Raw genomic sequence first — 26,429 nt, 5'->3', positions numbered from 1 at the left:
CTTCAACAGTCCTACACCTGTTTAGCTCTTATTACATATACATATCTACATAAATAAATACATAAATAAATAAGTCATAGTTTAAAAAAAAACACAGAAAAGACAGACTCTAATTAATATGGATGCTTTTAGCAAGGAAGAAATTTGTTCCTCATTTTTTCATTGTCTTACAAGCAAAGCAACAAATTAACCAACAAACACACAAGTGAAAGCATAAAACAACAAAAAAACAAAAACAAAAAATCTTGTAATCCCTCAAATTAAATTGAAGAGCCAACCCAGAAATTGGGAACCACCATATTAAGCTAAAAAAGAATCAAATATAATATATGTAATACTATAATATCATAATAACACTATATGTTATACATGATTACGTTATGGATGGAACCTTTCTAGCATTACCTATATAGAACATGTCTTCTGTTTATTTCCCATCACTTATCTCCTCATCCACATAACATCAACTATCATAATCCTAACTGGGATAATTATATGGTCGAGGGGGTGGAGCTCCGGAACCAGGAGCAGAATTAGCCCAGTTTCCTTCAGTTCACCGTGAGGTCAGCGCACACCGCAGCCACGAAGATGGCGACCTCCCCAGCCGCCCGCTGCCCGGGATCCATTTCCTCATCTCTACGGCTCTGAATCCTGGCAGTGGGGAAAGATTTCGATGGGAGACCGGGCAGGGGGCTTTTTCTGATTAGAACACCGAACAGCAGAAGGGAAGCGAACCATAGTAAGGTTTAGGGTCTATTCCTGCCAGCAGCGACTCTCCCACTCCAATCCCTTCTCTGAATCCCTTCCATTGTGTGCTGACCACAAATCCCGCGCTTAGCCTGTAAAAGCAGAGAGGAGACCTGACTGAAACGTAGAGGAATTTTCGGGAGTTGTTTGGAAATGCCCGGAGATTTATGAAGGGTTTTATTCAGTGTAATGTGATGTCGAAACGCAAATAATAAGGGCTTGTAATTACAACTGCTTGCCTTGTTTCTGTCTATTTTAAGAGTCTCGGCACATGCTGCAACACTGGAAAGATTTCTGACTTTTGCACTTTTCATCAGGGGTGCTGTGTCTTTGTAGTCAGCCCCTCTTTACTTTTGCAGTTAAACATAATTGCAGGTTTCAGCAAGAAGCCTGCAGAGGTTGAGGGTCTAAACCAGGCATGGGCAAACCCAGGCCCGGGGGCCATATGCGGCCCGTTGGGCTATTTAATCTGGCCCCCCGAACTTGTCCAAATTATTTCATTAAATTAAATTTTACTAGAATTAAACCTGATTCATTTGACCTTTTCCCTGTAATGCTACCTGTAAAAGGCCAAATCATTTCATGTAATGGGTTTTGCATGTCATTTATATTAGCTCACACAAATACACAAATACACAATACACAAATACTCCATCCATCTGTTCCTGGCCCGGCCCCTCTGTCAAATTTTAGAACCCATTGTGGCCCGCGAGTCAAAGAGTTTGCCCACCCCTGGTCTAAACAAAAAAAACAAAAAAAATGCTTGACTGCCAGAGCAGAATGAAGAGCCTCCGCTTAAACACAGATCTTCTTCAGAGGTTGTGGCCTTTGTGCTTACATGGCTTTTTCATCTCGCTGTTCATGCTGTCCAACCTCTGGCCCAGATATGAGTTTCCATAAATAATTGTGTTGCTGAAAGACTCAAACGAGATGCTGTAAACGCAGAACTTTCTCCTGCCAGAGTCTGTTTGGGCCCCAAGTGTCCTGATGTGGTTGGTTGTGTCATGTCTCAGTTCTGCACTTACTGGCACTGGCATAGTTTCCCGCTGGAACTGGTCCCTTTAAACAACGAGGAGCAAGATGATTAAACGTGATTACACATTTCAATGATGAAGCCTTTTGCAGAACAGAAGCCCAACAAAATAATTATGAATGCCGCGAATGTTCGTTTGATCAAAGCTCGCGTCCACTTTTTTCACAGCTTTTTCTTGCATCATCTTCGCCGGTCGACTGAGCTGGCTCAGGTGATGTCACCTGGCCGGGAGCCACGTTTTACTCAACGGAAGGAGTATTCTATCTGATGATACCCCAGTAAAACCAGTTGCATTGCACAAGGAAGCAGTCTTGCCCTTCCTATTCCATACAGTATGTGTGTTTATATGCTTTCATTACTTCCGCAACTGAGGTCATGCCTTTGCTCGCGTCTGTCAGTTGGCTTCATCTTTCTTGGTATAGAGGCATGCACCCTCCTGATTGCCAATCTAGTTTGCGTTGTGCTACGCCGGCGATGCTGCGCTCCACTGAAAACAGCAGACGACAGCTAGAGGCAGAAAGCAGCCGACCATTTGAGGAAGGATTTTGAGCCTGTTATCTGAATGGGAATGGGAATGGTCAGGCCCAAGGGCCCTGGAAGCCCTTTCAGTCGGTGAAGTTGTGCATGGGGGGGGGGTTCTTCCCCATCTACCTCCTCTGGTGAGAGGCTAACAAGAGGTTTTCCAAGCTACCTCAACATTTTCACCATCCACCTCCTCATCTGCAGCTAAAGGGTGCAGGTCATCCACCATCCTTACCTCACAGGTCCTTCTTAGCAGATCAAAGGATGGGACCAGGGCCTGATGTGATCTGTCTGGATGGTCTGACCTTAAACCAGGAAGCTCTTACAATGCTAAAGAATTCTTAAAAATCAGATCTTGATCATCACCATGCTGGGATGCGTCTTTGGTGATATTCATTCAAATCCAGCCATTATCGTTTGTGTAATCCTCCTAAAAATCAGACAAACATATACCAAACCAACCAAATGGCCTCCTTGGTGGAGGCAACTCAGTAAGTGCCTCTGCTCATCATCGTGAGCAGTCACGTCTGTCCTTTGGATGTAGGCGTTCTTCTAATGACTGACAATCTCACACTTTGGGACAAGGTTGAGCAGCTCTGTAGAGGAATAATCAACATGGATGATAAATGGCTGAAACACAGCAAAGTGAACCAACTTGCTGAGAGTCCAGGAAGGAATGCAACAAATGGCCACAAGGTGGGATCAAACTTATGGCTACTCCTAGAGCGCTCTGCCTCTGCGCGCACCCCCCCCCCCCCCCCCCCACACACACACACACACACTACTGCTCTGCACCAAGGTGTGTTTGCTAGAAAGACAGATTTATCGAAATGTCTTTCTCAGACACGGATTGCTGATTTACTGTCTAGCCAAGTCATAACCGACAGACAAATCCACTGCTAAGGTAAAAGAACTTAAAGCAAAGCTTCATTTAATACAAATACTTTATTGACAATGAGCGCGTATGTCATACTTTTGATGAAATTGCCAAGTCATGAGAACATAAACCGGGTTTGTTTAAGTTTGACAGCTTGCATTTGCAAAATGACACTGAGAAACTGTATTGCATATATAGGATCCAAAGTGCATATTCTTGTCTTTTTTTATTTTTGTCCATATACACATTACACTATACATAAATAATTGCATTGTAAAAATGACTCAAGTTATTTACATGTATAATATATTTTATATAATATATAAACTTTATATTAAATCTAGATAGTTTACAACTCATGCGAGTCTGTGAGTGTCTGCGTGCTGTCTGTGGTTGTTGAGTAGCACCTCCAGCCAGCACGGACAGGAGGTGATGAACTGTCTGGAGTAGCAGGGGCCCCAACCTTTAGCGAAACTGATGCGAACGCTGTGGGGGTCCCAGGGCCCCTCCTGGAAGTCGGGCTTCACACTGTGCTGTGCCATCCAGCTAGAATGCTCATAGTCAAACACCTTGAGGGAGAAACCTGGCATCACCCTCTTTACACTCAGGCTCCGAGCGTTGGGTGGATCCAGAGTGGGCGAGTGAACAAACACCGGGTGCTGGCTGCGATTGTAGACCCACACTCCATCCGGCTCTCGGCTTAGCACGATACCGTAGCCGATTTTACTGCGGATCTGTTGCACGCTGCTGCTGCTATTCCCTCCATTTCCCTGTCTGTGATGTCCGTGGCTGCCCGGGTCTTCCCGGCTGCTGTGGTAGGCATTGGCGTGGAGCTGGCCGAGGGAGAGTCCTGTGCCCTGAGGTAGGTCATAGAAGATGTTGAGCGAGGACTCGTAGGCTGGATAAAGGCGCCCTACGCGTGTGCGCTGCTCCCAGTAGGCCACGCTGCACCAGTGAGAGCGATGTCCAGCAGACGTTGAGGAGCCGAGGGAGGTACCAGTGTCTGAGGGGAAGAACAGAGGAGGGCAAATATTAATATTTGAATTCATATGAAATTACTGCGTGACATAACATCAAAGGGAGGGAGGCTTGTTCTTGGGCGCTGAATGAAAAGAGGTTCGGGGAGGCTTTCTGAAAGCATCGGCTCATATGAATGATCAGAAATAGCAATAATCAAACTACAAGTTAAGTAACTAAAGTCTCTATTGGTGGAACTAACATCCTAACGTTCCTATTCCAATGTCCCTAATCCCTGATGGCTACAAAGGCTACCATTTCAGATCCGTCTGCCCGAAGATGATCAAGTACAAGGACACCGTTCTTTCTCTCCCTGTTGCTGGTTTATTAATTCGTTACACATCGCCATGCTACAATGGAATGTGTTGTGTTGCCCTGGATCCATGTGCATATATATATATATTTTTAATCTGATAAAGTTTCATTCCTCTACCCTTTTTAAAAGTTCATCAACAGACGCTGGTATTGTGTCAGCCAGACCCGAACACACGTGATTGCGATAAGACACCGTCCTCCGGCAAACGGGTGGGAACGAACATTTACGAGGCCTTGAGAAAATTGCACTTTGACAAGAAACAACCAAGACATTGTTAAATGACACTTGTAATGATTCAAATTCTTTAGCATCCTCTCAACACTTCACACAGAGATGCACTTTGTATCGTTTTCTAAAAGGTGTTAAGAAAAGTTGCACCTCCACTGTAAACGAGCCTCATGAACGTCTTTACCTAGTCTTATAAAGGTTTCTTCAATCACACCAGTATTAATCTTTGCATGCCTCCCTGTAGGTCCTTTTCACTTCACCACTGTCTACGGGTTGGTTGGTCCGCAGGATTATACAAAAACTACAAAGCAGATTTTCATTAAACTCGGTTGGAGATCAGAATGCACTTATTTTTTCTCCCCACTTTCGTTAATAAAGCCAGATTTATTTTGTGTCAACATTTTCATTAATTTCTCAGGTATGTTGCGGCCGGGGAGAGGGAAGTCTGGGCTTCCCTGCTTAGGTTGCTGCCCCCGCGACCCGGCCCCGGATACAGTATTATGTTTTGAGGGTTGGTATAGATGCAAATATAAATCTGGATCTACTGGCTTTAAAACAGGGGCTCTTTACTGGGGGCGCAAGATAACCGTGTAGGGGGTGCAAAACCTTGGATTTTGCAATTTAGCAAAAAGTAATAAAGACATTTAAATGTGACACGATTAAACATGTAGTTATTTATAAAAGAAAATTAATATCTTTAAACACTTAGCTCAAATTTAGTATAAATTAAAAAACATTCGTCTTCAGATGAGATTTTTACCAGGGTGTGCGAGGCATGAAAAAGGTTGGGGACCCCTGCTCTCAAGGTTTGGCTGGTACCGATCCACGTTTACAGGGGCGTGAGCTGGAGTCACGGGGGGAGGGGGGGGGGGGGGGGGGGCGTGCTCTGCGTGCTCTGCTGAGTGTTTCCTCCCTCATCTGTAGGTTTTGAAAAGGTGCCAGTTCTGAGCGGCTCCACTTCCTCCATCCTCTCCCCGTGTAGCAATCCTTCAGGTCGGCGTTAAAGAGGAGGTGGAGAGCACGAGAGAAGAATGGGGATGAGGGGGGGGGGCATTCAGCTCTCTGTCATTCTAGCACAAGACCATAAACCCTTGACCCCCCCCCCCAGCCCTCATGCTATCAGCGCACATTAACTCCCACACAGAATGATGCCATTACATTATTTTGCTCCAGAGACTCTATTGACAGAGGATTTGAAGACCCATGTACCTGTGCCCCCATTTCTTACCTGGACCCCCCCCCCCCCCCTTCTCTTCATTCACCCGAGGCCAGACTGGCCGTGCCCTTTCTCCCATTAACAAGCTGCAGTTGTGTGAAACCGGGACCAATATTAGGCTAGGTGTGCTATGTTTGCACAGCAGCCATTTTTATTTAGTGTCGATGCGGTAAAGGAGGTAGCGGCGGAACGCAGAGCTGGGAAGAGGGGGAGGAGACGTGTGTGTGTGTGTGTGTACATAAATACACACAAATACACATCAAGGATGATGAGATAGAGCCTCACAAGCACAAGTACACACAAATTGGGCCTTCTGATTCAAACAGTATGACCATACTGCACACACACTTCTCATCTGAGGCCCACGTGTGTCATTAGTGAATTCCAGGCTGGCAACTCCTGCGGTCTGGAGTTTTTACAGCTCTCCAATGAGAGAGCAGCCTCAGCTAGCAACATCGCCCTCCTTCTCCCACTTTATCTATTTCTACCGCTCTCTCTCTCACTCTCACACACACACACACACGGACACACACACAAAATCTTTTACAAGTCAAGCTCTTCCCTGTAATAAGGCAACACAAACATGTCTGGGGAAACACAGAATATTTTATAGGCTCACCATCAAATTAATGACCAAGACATAAAACAAACTGGGACTTTTCAGGGTTTTATACTTTAATTTCTATCACACAATGAACGACTCTGCAAATTAAATAGAATTAAATCCTGGCTTTTAAGTTCCATGTTCAAAGCTCAGATCAGAATATTGCAGACAAACAGACATAAACTCAAGAAAAAAATGATAAGATCAGGAACAAACTCAGAAACTTGAGCCCTTTTAGGTCATGGTTTTACGAATAAATTAAAAGTCAGAAAATGAATCTACATCTTGCAATGTGTGCTTGAGGTTATTCGTTCAAACTGTCTTCTTTCATGTGTGTGTGGCTCCTCATTTGCAAATTTGATCTTGTTATTGCTCTGCCTTCCATCTTTAAAGTGCGATTCTTTACTTCCGCCATTGTTCTACGATGTGCAACTGTTCATTTTCATCGCGGGCCCTTCACAGATGCAGGAGAGAGTTAAAAACAATAAAAAAAGTGATCAATAGACTTCAGACCTGTTGAGCATGAATGAGAGCATTCCTGCACATCCATCATTAGTACCAGCGTTCTGCATGACTGACATATGATGATGTGCTTTTTCACCGGCCTCTGACAGCGCGAGCGGTACGGCATGTCATGTTTAATGTTTCTGCCACGGTCCTTAGTGTCATCAAGCGCCGCCTGGCTACCATCCAGCTAAAGGTATGAGCCTGTGGGGGGGGGGGCAAAGGAGCAGGCGGTGGGGGTCGACTGACTTCTTCAATGGAATTTTTAAAGAAGGGTTCAAACTGGAGGTTATCACGGTGTTTACGTTCAAGCGGAGGAGGTCGGAGAGCCGTGTGAGCGTGCACGCCAGCATCTGTGTGTGACGGCTGGCAGCAATTACAGTTGTTCTGCAAGCATTTAATTCAACCACCATTTAAAGACTCGGTTTACCAATTAGATAAGTAGCCTTTGTTATTTCGTTTCAAGATCACTGTCTCTTAATGTCAATCTCGTCGGAGCGCCTGCCGCACTTCACAGAGGGTGTTTTTTTTTTATCAGCGGCCAAACAGAGGTGGGGGGGGGGGGGGGGGGGGGATTTAGAACAAACGGCACACAACTTAAACGTATGGGCTAGTTTTCTATTTGGACTGATCAAAAGCAGTGGAAGTCAAGGTTTAGGGGTCAGACAATCAGTTTCTGCTCTGCTATTCACAGCGAAAGCTGGACTTCAAACATATACTGCTTTCCTTTTATCTCCTCTTAACTCTCCTGTCAGAACTAGCCAGACATTATGGGAATAGTCCAGCCACTCTAGGAAATACCTATATTTGCTTTCTTGTTCCACATTTTTCTTCCAACAATTACAGTCGAGTATCAAATGGGTGTGTTTTACACTTTGGGATGTTTGTTGGTTTCTGTTTCTATGGTTACAAGCTGAATTCAGACTCTCTCTCTCTCTCTTTCTGCTGGATTTGTCTCAGGTGAGAGTTTCTGGGGAATAATAATAAAAAAAAACAGTTTTTCACAAAATGTCACGCACATATCCCACGCAGTGAACTGATACCTCGAATCTCGATCTAGTGAGTTCTAAGCAAATAAAATTATTCAACTTTTAAACTGAACTTTTTCTTTGAACAAGAATTGCAGTTGGCCAGCTTCAATAACTTCTTTGTGTCTGTCTCCGGTGGACGTGCGGCCGTGACGAGGGCTTCAGCGCTGCTCGCTGGGTTTTAATCGACCGACAAGAACCAGATCCGCAGAATGGCTGCAGCGTCACATTTAACCAATTAAGAATGAAAGGTTTACTCATGTAATTATCTGGTCTAAATGGAAAATAAACACATTTACCCAACTGTAAACTTTAAATGCCCTACAGTACAGTACAGTAACCTTAACCTGCACAGAAAGAAAGAATATTCAAGGGAAAAGGGGGACGTACAAGAGGAAAATAGAGAGACGTGGTGAAAGAGGGAGCAGGAAAATAAGAGGGAGGGAACCCGCCAAGCATAACCAGCATCAATCCAAAGAGAGAAAGAGAGGGAGGGAGAGAGGGAGACCCTTGTCTTTCATCCAGCGCCAAGGATTAGATTCCCCTCCAGTTATTAGACTCGTCCACTGTGCTGAGAGACGTGGGGAGGTTTGGTACAGGGAGGTAGGTAGGGAGTGTTTTGGGGGGGGCAGACAGAGGGACGACAGGAGAGGACAGAGTTCGCTGACTGGCCATTGTCTTTTGCCCCTGAGACGCTTTGTTTTGATTTAACTTTCACAAAATTCTTCAAAAAGTGCTAAAAAAAATTAGAAATTAATTTTGAAAAAGTAAAAAAAGAAAAACACCCCTCCGTGCTACACATGGTACGTTCTGTGTTGTTTGAGACAACTATCATTACAGGACAACTTCAATCCAGCAAGCCACATTTAAACTGGCGTCTCGACTATCTCTGCCATCAGAGGGCTGTGTTATCACCAGACATGGGCTTTACAGTTCAGCACACACACACACACACACACACACACACACACACACACACACACACACACACTTTCCTTTTCCACTGTGAAGCGGATGATGCTGTCCATATAACACAAGAAACACAATTCTGCAACAGCGGTCCATTATCTCGCAGAAACAGCCCACTAAACTCCCTGAACCTGCGCTGCCGCTGAACCACAGGAAAGTTACTGCGTCCCGGTAAAATTCCTGGGAAGACGTGTTTGGAGGCACTTTAGAAAGCTCCTCAAACAGGAAGAGAGAAAGTGACCAGTTTCCTGCATTTCTGTTGCTACTTCAAAGTGGCAGAAAGCTTGAGCCAAGGAACATTTCAGGTTTTGCATTAATCATTGCATCCTGGACAAACTGCTGGAATACTGTGTATCAAGAAACAAAATACAGACTTCACATTGTCGCCGTGTCAGAACACTGGAATTCATCATCTCTCTTTTTCAGGATGACTATTGTTTCTTAACTCACACTGACGATGGATGTTTTGAGCTTCTTGAAAATGATGGTGGCTTACAAGTGATATTATCTCTGTTATATCCTGAGTTAATCATATAACAATTTTTTTTTTATAGCGAAAATGAATTTTTAAATGAAAATAAATATTTAATTTTAAACAGAAGAGGATCTCCTGGTGAAACCGCAAAACCCTTTGCTTGATCTATTTGTTTTTGTCTATCCACACATTCAGTAGGAATGGATCCTTTTTTCAAAATACAGAAAAACGAATACATCTCCACTTCACTTACAGCGATAACTATTCAGGAATCAGGGAGTGGCGCTGCAAAGGGGATTTAAATCAGAATTAACTGAGATCTTTCACTGCATCATGGAGGAAGATGTCACTAATGATTGGAAGAAAGATGATGTGAATCTGATTAGAGAGAGTAGACAGACGGCGAAACTTCCCTCCCACCACATTCTTGGACAGGCCTTCTTCCTCAACACTTCCTCCCCCTTCCACCAGCCACAGGGGTCACGCTCACAACACTCTCATTGAAACTCATGTGGTCCGAGTACATAGCCTTAACTCCTCGCAGCATAAAAACACTGATTGCTGAAATAGATCATTTAGTTTCAAATTATTTTGACTTTCTTGGGGAGAATTATTTGAAATTCGGGCTTGACGGCGTAAATGAAACTCAAATGAGCTGACATGTCCTGATTCAATCCAATCAACAGAATTTCCAGAGTAGTTAAGGGGGAAATGCTAGCATAAAGTCGCGTATCACCTCTATTTCACCCCAACGTCCACTCTTCTTTTAGTCTCTGTGAAGAATCAGGCTCTCCAAGCTGCTAAATGCTCCACAGTGTTTACTAGCTAGTCACTAAATCTGGGTGTCATTTATTAGCTGGTTTCAGAATCAGTCATTATTCTGCAGAAAACTGTGACCTGGCTCAGTTAGAAACGACCCTGTGAGAAGTTTGAGAGAACCAAAAGTGAAGTTATGGCCAATGAAACCTAAACAATGAGCTGAGGGGAACCTCTGAGTCTGATCTGAGTTCGTTGCTAATAGCAACCTCTTGATTGATAGTTCACTTAGTGATAGTTGACCAACTATCTGCATTTAAGACATCCATTTATGATTATAATTCTGTTTTTCTCAAAGTATTGAACAGTTATTTCCAAGCACTTCTAAACACAAATATTAAAATAATATACATTTTATTTGCTGTAGTGACTAAATGTTTGCTTGTCTTAATTCCTAAACATTTAAATCAAATGCAGACAACTTGTGACATCATTTCAGAATGAACCAGGACTATTATCGCCAAGAATCATTCTTGCATATAATTTAAAGCCACCTTGCGGCTGGCCTGATTTTCTAATAATAAAGCTAGTGTGGAAGCCAACAGAGAGCTCCATGAGATGCGATAGGAGTCCCGGTTGGCTCGACAATGTTGGAACAAAATGCAACATTCAGCATCTTTTTAGGAGATTAAACTAGGAGATTATAGTAAGAAAGTAATCCATGACACTCATGCAAGCAGAAGCCCAGGAACGAGATGACTTTTTAATCTGTCAGTCTGTCATCTACATCTCTCTACATCTTTGATAGTAAAGCTTGCCAATAGGGGGTGAATGCTTAGCACGTACATGTACACAATATATATATATTATATACATACACATTTCCTGAAAACTCCTGAAAATGTTGTGTCCCTTCTACATATTTCAGCGTTAACTCAGCGTTTCTATCAGCACGGCCAACCGTTTCCAACTTTTCGCAGACCGGAGTCTGTCGACATCTGCAAAGAATCTTTAGGTTCAGCAGCATGGCAGGATTCCATTAAAAGCCAAATTGCGGGTTGGCAAAAACTCTGAGGGAACAACGGAAAGCCACAACCAGTCCTGTAATTTAAACCTTATTTTAAATTGTGATGGCCTGACAACATGGACTGAGAGAGAAAAGAGGAACGTAGACTGGGGAAAAAACAAGAAAAGAGACATGACGAGAGGCAAAATCTAAAGTGTACAACACAAACAGAAGAGGTACAGGGGCAGAAGTTGAGTTAACACAGAGATAGAATACAAGTGGCATCACAAGCAAAGGAGGAAGGTGTTGTCAGAGGATCTGAACATGATAATCAGTTTCTTCATCACTTCCTACATCCATGAATTTGACAGAGTCATGTGTTCCAAATAAAATGTCTGAAACATGCCTCTCTGAACATATTTGCATTTAGCTGCATGCATAACACAGATGCAATTAAAGAGTAAGGCATCTACCAAAGACAAAACATGACAAAAATAAGTCCTAAAATGTGAAGAAGAGGAGGGTATAAATGCCAATGGGTGTATACTTTTGCAGAATGCATGAATCAGCAACTGCACACACACACACACACACACCTCCACTCAGAGTTAGCATGTGAATCGCACAAGTGGATGACTCAAGGTTTAATTATGGTCACAATATCTTAATTCAGAATTTGTAATTGTCATTTTTAATTTTTAATGTCACAAATGACAAATTTCTTCTTAATGTGTTGTCAAAAATCAAACATGGGACAACCGACTTGTCACTGATCAGCCTTTGTGTAAAAAAAAAAAAAGCCGCTGGACAAGCTCTGAAGATTTGCCGGTTGATTTGTGGTCCGTTCATTTGGCCAAAAATATTAAAATGTGCTCAGGGTGTAAATATCAAGCTGTGATTACTGTATTTCATTACCTCTGGTTTCCTACTGCTTGACAAGAAGAGCTGGAAAGTAGCATCCTCTAAATATTAATTATTAATACAGTGGTGTTAAAGTTCTCAAAGGACTCACTAATAACTTATTAGAACGGATGTGTGTGATTTGGCTTGGTAAGTCATCGCAGATAAATCGTTGTTCATCTCCCATCCTGTAATAATTGATTTGTTTGAAGCATAGCAAACTCACAATTAGGCAGAAATACCAATTACTTTTAACTCTTGTAGCTGTTACCGTAAAATATCTAATTTTTTTTAGAAAACAGCTTTGAGCGGTGCTGTGAAACGCATTTGCTTCTCATTTTGAAAAAAATAGGGATCTAACTCTATTTCCTCTTCCTGTCCTTAGAATTAGGACGCAAAGGCAGTTTGGTGAAGGTTAATGTGGTTTGACTGTTGACAAGCACATTGTTTCCGGATTTAAATAGCTGCAGACATTTTCGGCATCAAACCGAGACCGCAACCTTTCCATAAACCTGAACCAAGTGTAGCTGTTGCCTAAACACTTCCCTAAACGTTCTAATAATGCTGCAAGTCAGCGTGAGAATCAGCGAGGACATTTTGGGGGGGAAATAATTCAGATACGTTGCCGCTGAACATCGCGCTGATGCATTTAGTTGGAACCTTGTTCCGACTTGCCAGCTGTTAACCGGAAACATATCAGATTTCATTCAAACTGCATTTGCTGTTGCAACTGATTTAATCGTGCTTTCTTCTAAGGAGAGAAGTGTCAATGTTCTGGCCTAAAAATGCAAAAACATTCCAAAAACCAGGAAGAAGAAAAGAAGCTCTGCGCTGCCGCTATAGCAGCGAGAAAGAGCCATGATGGAAAATATTTGAGGGAAAAAGGCAAATGGTTAATGGGCCAGCTCTTGATGCTGAATTCCAGAGTCTAATGTGTCTCAGTCAGGCATAAGAGCAAGTTCTGTACGCGTGCCAGCAAACAGGCTGCAGGTTCAGGTCACTGAGAGGACCCGTCCAGACTCCAACAGATAGATTCTCTCTAAGTTCACCACGCTGTGTGTTTACTCCTGGGCTTTGCATTACTTTTGGCAGCTCTGGCGTCCGTCCGTCCCCCCCAGATTTTTATTAGTTAATGCAGAAAACCCCTGTCTGACTGTGACGGCCCTGGAGAGCTTCACACTCTCTGAACCACACTCACTAAAACTCACTCGGCGGAGTCAAACTCTTAAAACTGTCTCCCAAACTTCCAAGAATGTCGGCTCACCTCTGTGCTTCTTAAGCATTAACAGCGATATGTTCAAACATGTATCAGATGTCACTCTCCAGAGTCGGACCCCCTTATCCCCCCCCCCCTCATCTTCCCAATTTCCCAACATTCCAGGGCCGTGCCCCATCAGTCAAAGGGCCGACTCATGGGGTTAATATGGCAGCAAGTGCAGACAGAGTCTTGAGACAGGATGTTTGGCTGATGCCTTGCTCTGCTTAAGCAAACAAGGCACCAAAATATGATTACATGGGGCAGTGGGGAGACTTGTCCAGGCATGGGCAAACTACGGCCCGCCGAACTTGTCCAAATTATATAATTTAATTAAATTGTACTATAATTAAACTTCATTCATTTTACCTTTCCCCTGTAATGCTACCTGTAAAGTTCCAAATCCTTTCATGTAATGGTTTTAAATGTCATTTATATTAGTTCATACAAACACTCCATCCATCCTGACCCGGCCCCCATTGTGTCCTCGATACGTGTGACAATGAAAAGCTTTCCAAGTGATGTCTCTGCTCATGTCCACATGGCTCCCCTTGTCCTTTACGTTGGCCTGACGCCACGAGACGACGCATGACTCCGCAACAACGTTGAAGTAGAGGAAGTTGTGATTAAGGGGAAACTATAGAGGCAGTAATGTAGAGCAGCGGTACAGTGAATCAGATGACAGTAATAATGTCGTACATCTCAGGCTTATGGAAACGGATTTGGCTTTAATATAATAAAATACGTTTCTCTTTGGTTTATGTTACGATTGTCTCAATAAATGAAAGCCGATCGTAGGACATTATTGAATTTTATGACAAAATTACTGCCCAAAAAATGAAACAGCAGGCTTTGTATTTTGTTAGTCGCCATATAGCTGACAGGGGAAAATGTAATTCGTAGTGATTTGTGTTTCACCACAGAAGAATAATATGATACATGAAAGATAAAGCAAGGAAGCACATTCTAATAATGAGGATTTAGAAAAGCTTCTCCTTACATATTATAAGGGCGAAATGTTGCTTTCGGTTATTTAATTATAGTTATGAAGGAAACCAAAAAAAGACTAACTTTGCCTCCCTCCAACAAATTGCGTGATTGGTGTTTGTGTGTGTTTTGTGTGTTTTCCTGATGTGACTCTTATGTAAGGAAGCTGAGACGATCTTATCACCGATTCAGACAGAAATTTTTCCCCTCAGTCCCTCACTCACACACACACACACACACACACACGCACACATGGATAATAAGTAGATGAATGGCACGTTTTGTTACAGTCACACAGGGTAGATATAAAACTACTAAACTTCCAGGAGAACTCTCTACTCTTATTCAAAGCCAGGCTGTTTGTTGAGGTTTAAAGGGAACGTTAACTGATTGAATGATAAAAGAGGCAAGGGCAAAGGTATGTATGGGCCACACCCTGTCCTGGCCTGGCCTTTATTTATTTCTTTTTTTGTCGAACCTCGGGTACACAGCTGGTTTAAAGGGAATAAAAAAAGATGTGCTGCGCCACATGTTCAGTGCTTGTATTTGTTCAAAAGAAAACATCACAGGCTTTAGAAGACAATGCCAACAGATTACCTGCTTAGAAAAAAAAACTGTATTTACTCTGTAACTGACATCAGGATATTTTTAAGATAGAGGCAATTCTTTGATACAAGCCTCATGTTCAACTTATTTCCTGTGAGGATTCTTCTAATCTGCAGAAGTACAAAAGCTACATGCAGATTTGTTGGCTGCCTCTGTTTAGTCAAGCCTCATGCTCTTGGCCCGAGCTTAGTCCTCCAAGCATTCTGGTGTGGGGGCAGGGGATCAGAGACCACACACACACACACACGCACACACACACACACACACACACACACACACACACGTATACACACACAAAAGCACAACACAAAACTTGTTGTAAGAAAACCGATCTAATTCTTTTATAACCAGACAGACAATAGGAGCTATTCTCGCTGTGGCTCAGCCCAATGAAAATGGACTGACCTGACCTTGATTCCACAGAACTAGGATGATTTTCCAACCGATTCTTCATACAAAGCATCGCGTCCTTAATTTACTGGTGTAAATCAACTGAAAATGCCTTTTAAAAATCAACCAGATCTGCTCAAACTACTGCGTCATGGTGGCGTAAGCACCTCACAACAAAATGTTCTGGGGCTTAAAGCCTCCTGGAGACCTGGGAATTTTCTGTGTGGGATTCGCATGTTTTGCATGCATGAGTTCCCTTCAGGATCTCCGGCTTCCTCCCACCACCGAACACATGCAGCACACGCACGCTTGTGATGGCGAATTGGTCGGAAGGTGTTAATGTGAATTGAGTGTCAGCTGGGATAGGCTACGGAACGTGGACGGATGTTTGAACCTTTATATGAAGAGTTACGGCAAAAGTGGGTCCAAACTTTTGAATGGTGTTAATTATTGATCTCCATCCCCTAGTTGACAAAATAAAACTAAAAGCAGACATACAACGATGTTTCTCAGTCTACAATACATGATTTGCTGAATTTTTAACCCATTATAGAGGGCTTGGTGTGATTTCTAAAATGCGAACAGCATGCAGGAACTTTTAACCATCATATCCATCTAGGATTTAAAAACGTTCGGTTCCTTCCCCCCCCTGTCGGGACCCCCCCCCCCGGTGCAGATATACCCACATGATATCAGATCAGACAGATCATGTATAACGTTAACGTGAAGCTCCCAGCCTCGCTGCTGACTCCACTTCCACGTCCACATGAATGAAAACCCCGCTCAGACTTCATAGGTGCCCGTTCACCTGCACGCGTCACCCACGAGTCGGCCTGGAGAGGCTCCAGCCGGCAGGTTTGTGGGTTTCTTCCAACGCAACAAGGACCTCTCCACCCGACCCCCCAGCAAGTAAACAAAGAAAGCTCCAGTTTCATCATCTAGAGGGGGCTTTTTCCTGTCCCCCCCCCCCCAAGCCCCCTACTCTTCCCATATATACCGTACTCACACACACAAAAAACTCTGCGCCTCCACCTCATCAGAGCCACAAGCCTCCCCCCCCCCCCCCCCCCCCGCCCCCAAAATGCCAGCCTCTTTCCACTGCCGAGAGGAATGGAGGGATTTGAGGGAAGAAAGAGGGAAAGAGGGGGGGGTCCGACAGGCAAAGGGGATTGGGAGTATGCACGGGGATCTTATTGCAGCTTGGTCCCAGTGAAATATTTTACTATGCAGAAAAGCGCAGAGACAGAGACAGAAAGGCTGCACTGCACCGGCTGCCAGATAGTGAGCGAGCCCAGAGCGCCACCGAGGCCCCCGCGCCGCTGACAATCAGAGCTTTGTGCCGCGCACGTTTCGGTTCTCTCAACAGCATTTCAAACAGGAGAATACAAATTTAGCCGAGTGTGTAAACAGGCAGAGGGGATTCATGAGCATGGGGGGGGGGGGCATAAATAATGACTGAGAACTTACAACGCGACCCTAAAGTCGTTTCCATTTGGACTCCCGCAATGATTTACATCCAAAGTTCTTCAGGGGCTGTCAACATGATGCTTCCCCCCCCCCCCCCCCCCACTGAAACAACCCCAGTGAGTCTGCAGCGGTGAAGTCACTCACCTGTGTAGTCTCTTGGCGTAATGACAGGTGGACTGGAGAGGAGGGGGGGTGCAGCTTCAGTGTAAGACAGACTTGAGTCTGTAAGTAAAAAAAAAAAAGACGAAAATAAATAAATAGAAGAATCCTTTAAAGATAATTAATAAGATGAACCAAACAATGGCTGGAATCATAAACACTGTTCATCAGCAGGGGAGATGAGATCCAACTGAACCCACCTCTCCTTCAACACAACCAGAGTTTCAAAGATAATCGACATTTCCATTCTGCCCCCCCCCCCCCCACTCTGTGCCATTTACTGGTTTGTGCTGTGGTGGAGAAGTTTCCAAACTCACCCAGTGGCTTGTGTTCGTCTGAACGGGACAAAGAGTACGGGGGAGGAGGCGATTCTGGGAACGCAGGAAAAAAAAAAATCAGTTAAATTATCAATAAAGAAATCACTTTTTATCAATCAGGACTGCGTTGCATGGAAATAAAGTGTTCCTGGAGGTGCTACGCCGTTACTCTGATAACTTTATATGTATTGTGTGTGTACTAATTGTACACAAACATTTATTTTGCCAGCAAATGATTCTTGTAATTCGTCTTTAATCTCAAATGCAAATGATCCGCATCCGGTTTCGACATCTGCCGAAGTTTCCCCAAAAGAGTTTCATCCTCTGCTTCAGCTTCTTTTATATCAGAGACATTTTTTATTAACACACACACACACACACACACACACACACGCACACACGCACACACGGACTTGTGTGTGTGTGTGCAGTCTGCAGTCTGGAGCGGTCATGGGTTCGTGGCCGCGGCCGCGGCCCCTTTAAGAGCGCAGCCAGTAATTGCCAGAGTCCCCCCAGTCAGTCAGAGACCCGGAGTCAGCCTGCATGGCGCCAGCGCTGCGCAAACTGTATATTATCTGGACTCCTTCGCCTAAATAACAAGAGGACCTCCATGTCAGAGAAAAAAAGACGCTAAAAGCGCAACTTAAAGAGCGAACTTCAACAGGACGAAGCAGCGAGGCTGGAAGGCCTTTAAAGGAACAGCAGAGTTCTGAGAGTGTTACAAAAATAAATAGATTTAAAAAAAAATTATAATCGCTTAACGCGCCTGTAGTGAGGATTTAATGACCGAGGAGAAAGGAATAACTGTATGGCTGTTTTGTTTTTCGTTGGTGTGACGTTGTTTGACACTTTAATAGACAAAGGCGCCATTATTCCGCGGCTCCGGGCCCCCGGGCCCCCGGGCGCACGGGAGACGGGACTTTGATTTCATTTGGAAATCCCCATACATTTTATGCCAATTTCAGTACGAGCGTGAAGTCCATCAATCTCAAGGATGCGTAAAGTTCCTTCGTGCCGCCCACCACTTCCAATTTGTCCTCACAAGGGCCCTCCTGATTTTTTTTGCCCCCCCCCCCCCGCAGTGTTCTCCAGGGAATTTAACGGGGGCCCCCTTTTGACGTGTGATGGTTTCGTTTCAGTGGGTCCGGAACGACAGCCCCTTTTACGCGCACGGCGCTGCTCTTACCTGGCCCACACAGCCGGCTGTAGTGATGGGGGTTGCAGCACGACCGGACCCCTCCGGCCGCTCCGGAGCTCTGGCAGTGGGACAGCGCTTTGAGGCGCGCAGAGAGCGGCAGGTCGCTCCAGCGGTACATCTTACACAGGACGTGCTGAGGAGAGACGGGGTGCGCGCCGAGCCGCAGCTCCGCGCTCGTCACCATGACGCACTCGCCGGATCCTTTGGTCTCGACCGCCGTCACCAAGGCGCCGAGAGATCTCTCCTTGAGGCTTTTAAAAAAAGCCTGAGCGGCGCTCGCCAGTTCCTCCTCCGGACCCGCGCGCCCCGGCGCGCACTGGCACGGCCCCCCTCCGTCCTTCCGCCGAGGTCTGAGATCCCAGTCCCCAAAGAAACAACACGTCACCGTCCCACTGTCGCCCTCCTGCCCCCCGCGGGCGCCTCTGCGCTCCGGGGCGCACATGGCACCCCGGTCATCATCGGTCTGCGCCTCGTCGTCCCTCTCCACGCTCCCCGTCCATGTCTCCACGGTGAGTCCTGGAGCCCGGGGGTCGTCGCCGCGCGTCACCGACCGCAGCTCGTGCCTGCGGGGCTTCCGTAGGTGTCCGCCGCGCGGAGCGTCCCGTGCGCCCTCACCTCGCCCGCTTCCATCCCGTCCGTCGCACTCGGTGATCAGACGGCTTCTCCAGAGTCGCCGTACGAGACCCGAGCGTCTCGACTTGAACATGCGACAAACCTAGACAGCTCCGGGCGCGTCCTGCCGGTCCCGTCCGGGTCCTCCTGGAAGATGCCGCATCAGCGGGGGGGGGGTTTGCGCACGGTGCGCGCAACACGTTTTATGTCCCCATCCGCCACATTTATAAAGTTATAATCGACCATGCGGTGGCGTCAAACATGGCAGAGAGAGGAACTCAATTAAGACACAACTTTGGGCAGCTCCCTGGCGAAGCCTCCGACCCCCCCGCACTCTGGAGCGCAGACGCGGAATCCACAAACCATGGCTCGACCCCCCCCTCCAGCAAGTCCTTAGCGCTTTACGCAGCAGAAACATACATCCGAAAGATTCCTCTCCGTGCAGATCCAAAGATTTAAATCCGGACAACATTAATGGATGGTTTCCGTGCGTGATCCGCGTGCAGGGTCCCGGGGGGGGGGGCGCGGAGGGGGCGCGGGGATTCGGGTCCAAACGCAGGGACGGGTTCCGTGCTGAGAAGTTGTTTTAAAGAGAGCTGGGCTTACTCCACTCTCCACTCCCCTGCACGCACACACGCACTGACACACGCACACACACACACGCTGGAGGCAAGACGAACTGACTGTGAAGCCACGCTCGGCATGCTGGACTTTCAAAATAAAAGCATAACCTGGAAACATTTAGCAGCTATGACAACTTTAGCGCCTACAATTTGCACAAGCGACACTAAATGAGGAGACGTTTAATTCTGTAAGCGTCAGTCAGCCGCGAAGTTTTAAAACGTTCTAAATACAGTCCTGTGAAGCTTTCTGGAAATATTGTGCGACAAAGTTTTACAGTTTTTATTTTGAAAGCAAATCACCGAGTGTCCTCTATTACTCTCTCTCTCCCTCTCTCCCTCTCTCGCTCTCTCCCCTCCCTCCCTCCTTCCTCTGGAGCCATTGGTTGATTCCCGTCATCATGTGCCAGTCTAGACACTTTGGCGGCCTGGAGCCGCACTGATTGTTGCGCAAACACGGTTTCGAGTTTCTTAACTCTTAAAGACGCAACATCCCGCCCCGCTCTGCGCGCACTGGAAACGTCCTGCAGCGTCCCCGACAGCCCTGGATACGAATCAGAATAATGATCAATCATAAAATTTCAATCAACGACAAATTATGTCGTTGCCACTGAAGTCCGTCATTCAGAAAAACAAAGTCAGGTGAGTGTTTTATGGGCGGAGACTTTACGCCCTCCTTCTTAGTGGATGCAGCAGGTGAGTTTCTGCACCGGTACTCATAACTGTACAGCACAGATATTCAGTACTGCCTGTGGAAAGACTGATGAATAGTATAACCTATAATAATGCCTTTAATTTTTATATTTTATATTCTATACTTGTTCGAATAAAGGGCGACCTTTAGTTTGCATGTTCTCCCCGTGTCTGCGTGGGTTCTCTCCGGGTTCTCCGGCTTCCTCCCACCATCAAAAGAAAAATGCAAATTAGGCCAACACTAAATTGTTCATAGGTGTGAGTGTGTGTGTGAATGATCTGTGTGTGGCCCTGCAATGAACTGGCGGCTAGTCCAGGGTGTACCCCGCCTCTTGCCCGTTGACTGCTGGGATAAGAGTTTCATTTAATTCAGTCAACATGGATCCATCCATCCATTTTCTTGCAGGCCAGACGATCACAGTCCAGCAGACCTGTGATGCCTTCTGGGTCGTGGGTCTGCTGGAGCCCATCCCTGCTTGCTACAGGCAAAATACAGCGTACACCCTGGACAAGACGCCAGCTCATCGCAGGGCTACACATAGACAGACAACCACTCACGCCTACAGACAATTTAGAGCAGTGGTGGGCAATTATTTTTTTCCATGAGGCCACATGAACAGAAAATATTCTGGAGGGCCGGGCCAAAAGGCTGAACTCAATTCTGCATAATATTAATTGTATTGCTTTATAAAGAAGCAGTAAACAGCATTGTTTTGACAAGCTTGTAAGAATGTTATAATTAAGCAATGAGAAATTGAGGCTGCCTTACAAAAAATGTATTTTATTCAATTCAATTTCTCAAAACAATGGTAAAATAAATGTGAATGTTTTACCATTTGTGACTCATAATATGAGCATTTTGAGTTTAATATACTGTTGGAAAGTTGTGTGAAGGTTCTTAGCTGTGATGTGTCTTATTAATTATACACAGGTATAGAAGCTAGGTAGCAGATTAAAAGTAGAAGACAGTCACAGCTTAGGCGATCCTTTTATGTCCCTGTTGGTGTTTGTTGTTGTGGATATTTTATGACTTTTTTTCAAACACTGTAGAGACACAAACTCACCAGACACTTTTGTTCAGCGCTTCGGTTGTCGCATCAAGACTGACAAATCTTGTGATAAATGCACGACGGAGCAGCTGATGGCCGATTGATCTTTCATGAGAAATGTTTTCAGACCTTACAGTGAGTACTTTTCAACATACTAACTTTATAAGGAACACATTCAATACAACTAGTGACAGCATATTCTTTGGACTGTGCTGTACAAGCTTGCTGCAGAAATCGTTACTTTAGTTTTGCTTTTATGTTGTAATTTTTTCACCCGTTTGTGCAACTGGCTGCAGAGATTTCAGAAATAATAATTTAAAACCTGGATGAGAGAACTAATAAATATCAATAAGATTATTATTATTATTATTTTGTCTACTTAGACTGAAGTGACCTTTCAGTAGAATCCGTGTCAGTCCGGTCATTTCTGTTGACGCCATGTAAGAGCATCCTTGTGTGTGGTGATGAGGTGTATGTGTCGTGTGAGCGGTGTAAAATAGCTGGTGGGAGATAGACAGGGTGTCCGGCACTAAACCACCACCCAAAATAAACGCAGTCCTTGCGTCTCTCTGTGTGTTGGTTCAGTGGCAGACCCGTGGGCTCCCACAGCTCCTGCAGGAGCAGAGAAGGAGGAGGAGGAGGAGGAGGAGTCTGGAGCCAGGCAACCTGTCACAGGAACAACATGTCATCAGCTTCATCACTCACCTAATGGTTCTCCACAGACATGGCAGATAGAGTGTTGCCCCACCAAGGCGGTGCACACACACACACACACATATTTGCTGCCCATCCACTTACAGGCCAGCACTGGAGAGACTAGGAGGCCCCCTTATGAAAACATCCAGTGGTGTTGGAGATAATGTCTAGCCAGACCTCTGGTCTCACGCCAGGCTCCCCCCTCAAAATAAGAGGTCCGTAGGAACCGCTGCCAGGGTCAGTAACATTAGCCAGTCAAAATATTTATCTACGTTAAACTGATCCCAACCAATAGAAAGACAAAAACATTCGGGAAAGTAGAGATAGTCACTTTCTTGGAGAGAATTAAATGAGATCAACACGAATATTCACCATAGTTAAGTCATTGGCTTAAGTCAAGCAAACCTGTGACGAGCGCCGAAAACTGGAACCAAGTAAAATGCATATTTTAATAATCCTCCCATGTAGGTCAGCCTCCTGGCCGACTGTTAATGTTCTCTCACTGCATGTATTTTACAGTAACGTACGGCTCTGATTGTCCACATACATCTGTGATAAGCTTATCCTCCATTTCAGCATCAGCCTACCCCGATGAAATTAGAAATGTTCGTCACAAATTTATTTATTCGTGACTTTGCAATGACTTTGCATGTGACTCACATCATGCAAAAAAAAAAGAAATGTGTCAAAGTTCTGTGTGTAAACAGCATTAATTCAATTCAATGCAACTTTTATTTTTATTTCTTGGTTGAATTTGCTGTGGCCTGACGGCGCTTAGTTTAGCTTCGCAAACAAGACTGGAACCAAGGAACAGTGCCAATGGCTCTGGTCATTATGCTAAGCTGAGAAGACATGCAGAAGACATGAGACCAGTGTCAGTTTTATTTAAAAAAATGTTCTTAACATAATTGTAATGTTAAGAATTATTATTATTATTTTTTATTAAAAAGCTGTAAAATTAAGAGAATTGGTTGAGAAACCTGACACTGGTCTCATATCTTCTGCAGACAACTTAGCATTGATGGTTTAGCTTAGCACACAGCTTAGCACGCAGGCCAGAAACAGCAAGAACCCGCTCGACCCAAAGATAAAACAAACTGCACCAGCACCACAAAATCTTCCAAAATAAAAGGTTTACTTATAAAACAAAATTAAACTCCCAGCACTTTGCTGACTGCTTCCTGCCTTTATGCCAAGTTTAGCTGAGTGCCCACTGGTGTAGCTTTATATTTAGCTTACAGACATGAATCTCACACCTTAAGAAGCGGCGGATCGAGTCAAAGAGCCACCTGAACCGCTCTCCTTGTTAAACAGCACACACCCATCTCCGTCTGCTGGACCTCTGGCTCCAGAGAGGCTGTAATCAAGCCTCGGTCTTTCCCTCACAGCTCGAGTCTACCATCCCTTTGAAACTGCACTCAGCTACCCTTTCAATGAATGTCTCTCCCCCCCCCAAGGGTCACGTATTTATTTTCTTTCTCTCTCTTTGTGGGTCCGACTCTCACGCTCACCACTGGAGCCAGGCGAGCCGCTGTCTGCACTAGTTAGATCATTAATCACTCGTCTCCTCTCCTCTGTTCTCAGAAACAGTCACTAATTACTGGAAAGCACTTTATGACAGAACACAGAGGTTTCCTGGAAATTAACTATTAATCTAGACTTCCATCATGCAATGCTAGCGGAATAATAGATGGAGGAAAAAGAGGGATGGCAGTGACACAATGCTAGAAGCAACAGTTGCATAACAAATATGTAAAACCTCATTCAAGTTCATGTCAACATCAGCCAAGTTAACAAATGACATTTCAGAATATTTTGGTGAAATATGCACCGATACGGACACGCACACACGCTAAAAGTTTGGCTTTTGTTCAGTAGTTCTAACGACAGAGAACCCGGATGACCTCGTTGTGTCTGAGCTCACGAGCAGAACGTGAAATTACTGCACATGTCACGAGCCACAGCCGGCAGGACATCAGGACATTAGCATTACCTCAGTGGGGATTACAGGATTCCTGCTTCAAGAGCGCATAAAATGACACAACGGCATCACCATCAGAAAGTGTGATCTGGGTCCAAGTAATATCCCAGGTCAGGTGAGCCACACACAATTTTAGATTTCCACACACTTTTGATAACAGCTAATAATGCTGCAGATGTGACAAATATCAAATTGTACGCTGATTTTAATTGGATGCATTTTAAAAGTTACCAAGTCCCTGAGGAAAACAATAATCTGTGATTTTTTTATTTATTTTTCCCAACAAATGCCAGACTAACTATGACAGCAAGATGATTCCAGAATATAAAGGCAGGCTTTATGGTCAAAGAGTCACTCATGTGTGTTCTGGAATCATTCAGTCTCTATTACAGCTCACTGGGTAGTTCTGCTCACATTCTCCACAATCTCATTCTGGGATTCTAATCAAACTGGGTCTGGTAAAAGGGCCAAGGTCGTGGGGCGCCATATTTGTACATTTGTTTACTTTCTCAGTATTGTGTTTTGTTGAGACTTCCATTTGGGGTGAACGGTATCTCAAAAAAAAAAAAACAAGGAAGGAAATGGGATGAAAACAAAGGAAGAGGAAGTTGAATCCAGTGTGATGGAAGCTGTCCCCTCACTGAGCCGGCGTTCTCCGGGTAGCGGCGCCATCGCTGCCGCTCTTGGCCGCAGTCTTTCATGGACCTGTTATTAAAAATAATCAGGAACAGAGGGAGAACGGATGTGAGCTGTGATAGATCAGTTCAAATGTCACTGATGCTTTCAGAAAAAAACAACAATAACAACAAAAAACCATCAAATAGAAAAGTATGCAATTTATTGGCAGAAAGCTGAAACTGATGAAAACGAAACAAATGAGACAATAGAAAATAAACACTTCTTCAATTATCTTTAGTTAATGGTACTTTTTATTCTACTGGAGTGGAAGATGCTGTAAAAGGATTGTTGTTGACAATAAGGTGTTGTTGTTGTTGTTGTTGTAGATTCATCCAGTAGATTGAGTGTGTTCAACCTAGACTTGGTGTGAGAACGCAGCACATCCCTCAGTGCACCATGAATATTTAGGATCAATCTCTCTTCAGAGCAGATCATTCATCATTAATCTGTTCTGTTGCTAGTTTGTCCTTGAATGACCTCCGATACATGAACACACACATGTAAAATACATGTAGTTAAATTACTCTAAATAAAAAATAGGCTGACAGAATAGTTCACTATGCGACGGTGGTCTGCCTTTAGCCGGTAAAAGAGCCCGCGCACGCACAACAAATCTTTTTTACGCCGTCAGGTTCGTGACCTTCCCGGTGAGGATTTGACAGACATGAGCTGAGACTGACGTCTGAGACTAACCTGAGATGCTCAGGACTCACACTGAAGCGTCCTCCTATAAGCAAGGACAAGAGCGTCATCAAAGTCAAATAATCTTCCATGAATCTGCTCTAAGCTGTGGAACATTAACAGATTAGCCTCCACGACTTAATGATTGCATCAGCAGTTTAATGACGTCTGTCTTCAGTCTGCAGTCGGTGTTAAACAGGAGCAGATGAGTGGCTGGTGGGGGGGGGGGCAAGACGAGAAACAGAGTCGGTCTGGAGGAGCTCTCTCTCTCTCCCTCTCTCTCAACTGAAAGGCTGATGGCCTTGCTTTTTTAAATCATAAATGCAAAATTAAACGAATTCACAAAGTGTCTGGTCCCGACATTAGCCACTCCTTCAGCGTGCGGCGTGTTTGGATCAGTTTAGGCGGTTGAGCCAAAACAAGGTCAGAACATCAGAGGCTATAAACACGAACGGACTACACCCTCCCAAACACGCACACAGCCCCGACTCTGTTTACACAGTGGAGGCTTAACGTTCAAGGGAACACGCTCTCCGTCGTCTGCGATGGCTTGTGATTCGCTCCCTCTCGACTTCAAAGACAGGGAGGGTTGTAGTTCAGGGGTCAAAGCCTTGCCTGTTGCCCAAATGCCCCCCAATTTCCTGTTTTGTCTAGCTCTGAGTGTAAAGGCCGTTAAAATGTGACAGCCATCTTCTGCTGGAGCCAATGAGACAAAGGGCTCCCCGTCGACTGATTCTTTCACCGGGTTTCTATTTCTGGTTCTTTCGTTTTTGTTCCTACTGTAAGTTGCTTTGCTCTCATGATTGGTGTGGTCTAAGTTATAGCAGGCAAGTCCCGGTCAA

General features: G+C 44.8%; 1 protein-coding gene across 1 annotated transcript; it reads right to left on the bottom strand.

Moving 5' to 3' along the window:
• Window positions 1-3,294: 3,294 nt before the first annotated feature.
• On the bottom strand, window positions 3,295-19,283 carry LOC137893503 (mothers against decapentaplegic homolog 6-like). The gene is made up of 4 exons (XM_068738917.1): window positions 18,566-19,283; window positions 17,380-17,433; window positions 17,048-17,125; window positions 3,295-4,182 (listed from the first exon to the last, which is right to left on the bottom strand). Exons 1-4 carry the CDS (start codon window positions 19,281-19,283, stop codon window positions 3,536-3,538), a joined length of 1,497 nt encoding a protein of 498 aa, XP_068595018.1. The 3' UTR covers window positions 3,295-3,535.
• Between the last annotated feature and the right edge of the window lie 7,146 nt (window positions 19,284-26,429).

This window comes from Brachionichthys hirsutus, chromosome 1 (genome assembly GCF_040956055.1).
Source record: "Brachionichthys hirsutus isolate HB-005 chromosome 1, CSIRO-AGI_Bhir_v1, whole genome shotgun sequence".
Lineage (NCBI taxonomy): Eukaryota > Metazoa > Chordata > Actinopteri > Lophiiformes > Brachionichthyidae > Brachionichthys > Brachionichthys hirsutus.
This window is presented reverse-complemented; position numbering and strand designations above follow the sequence as displayed.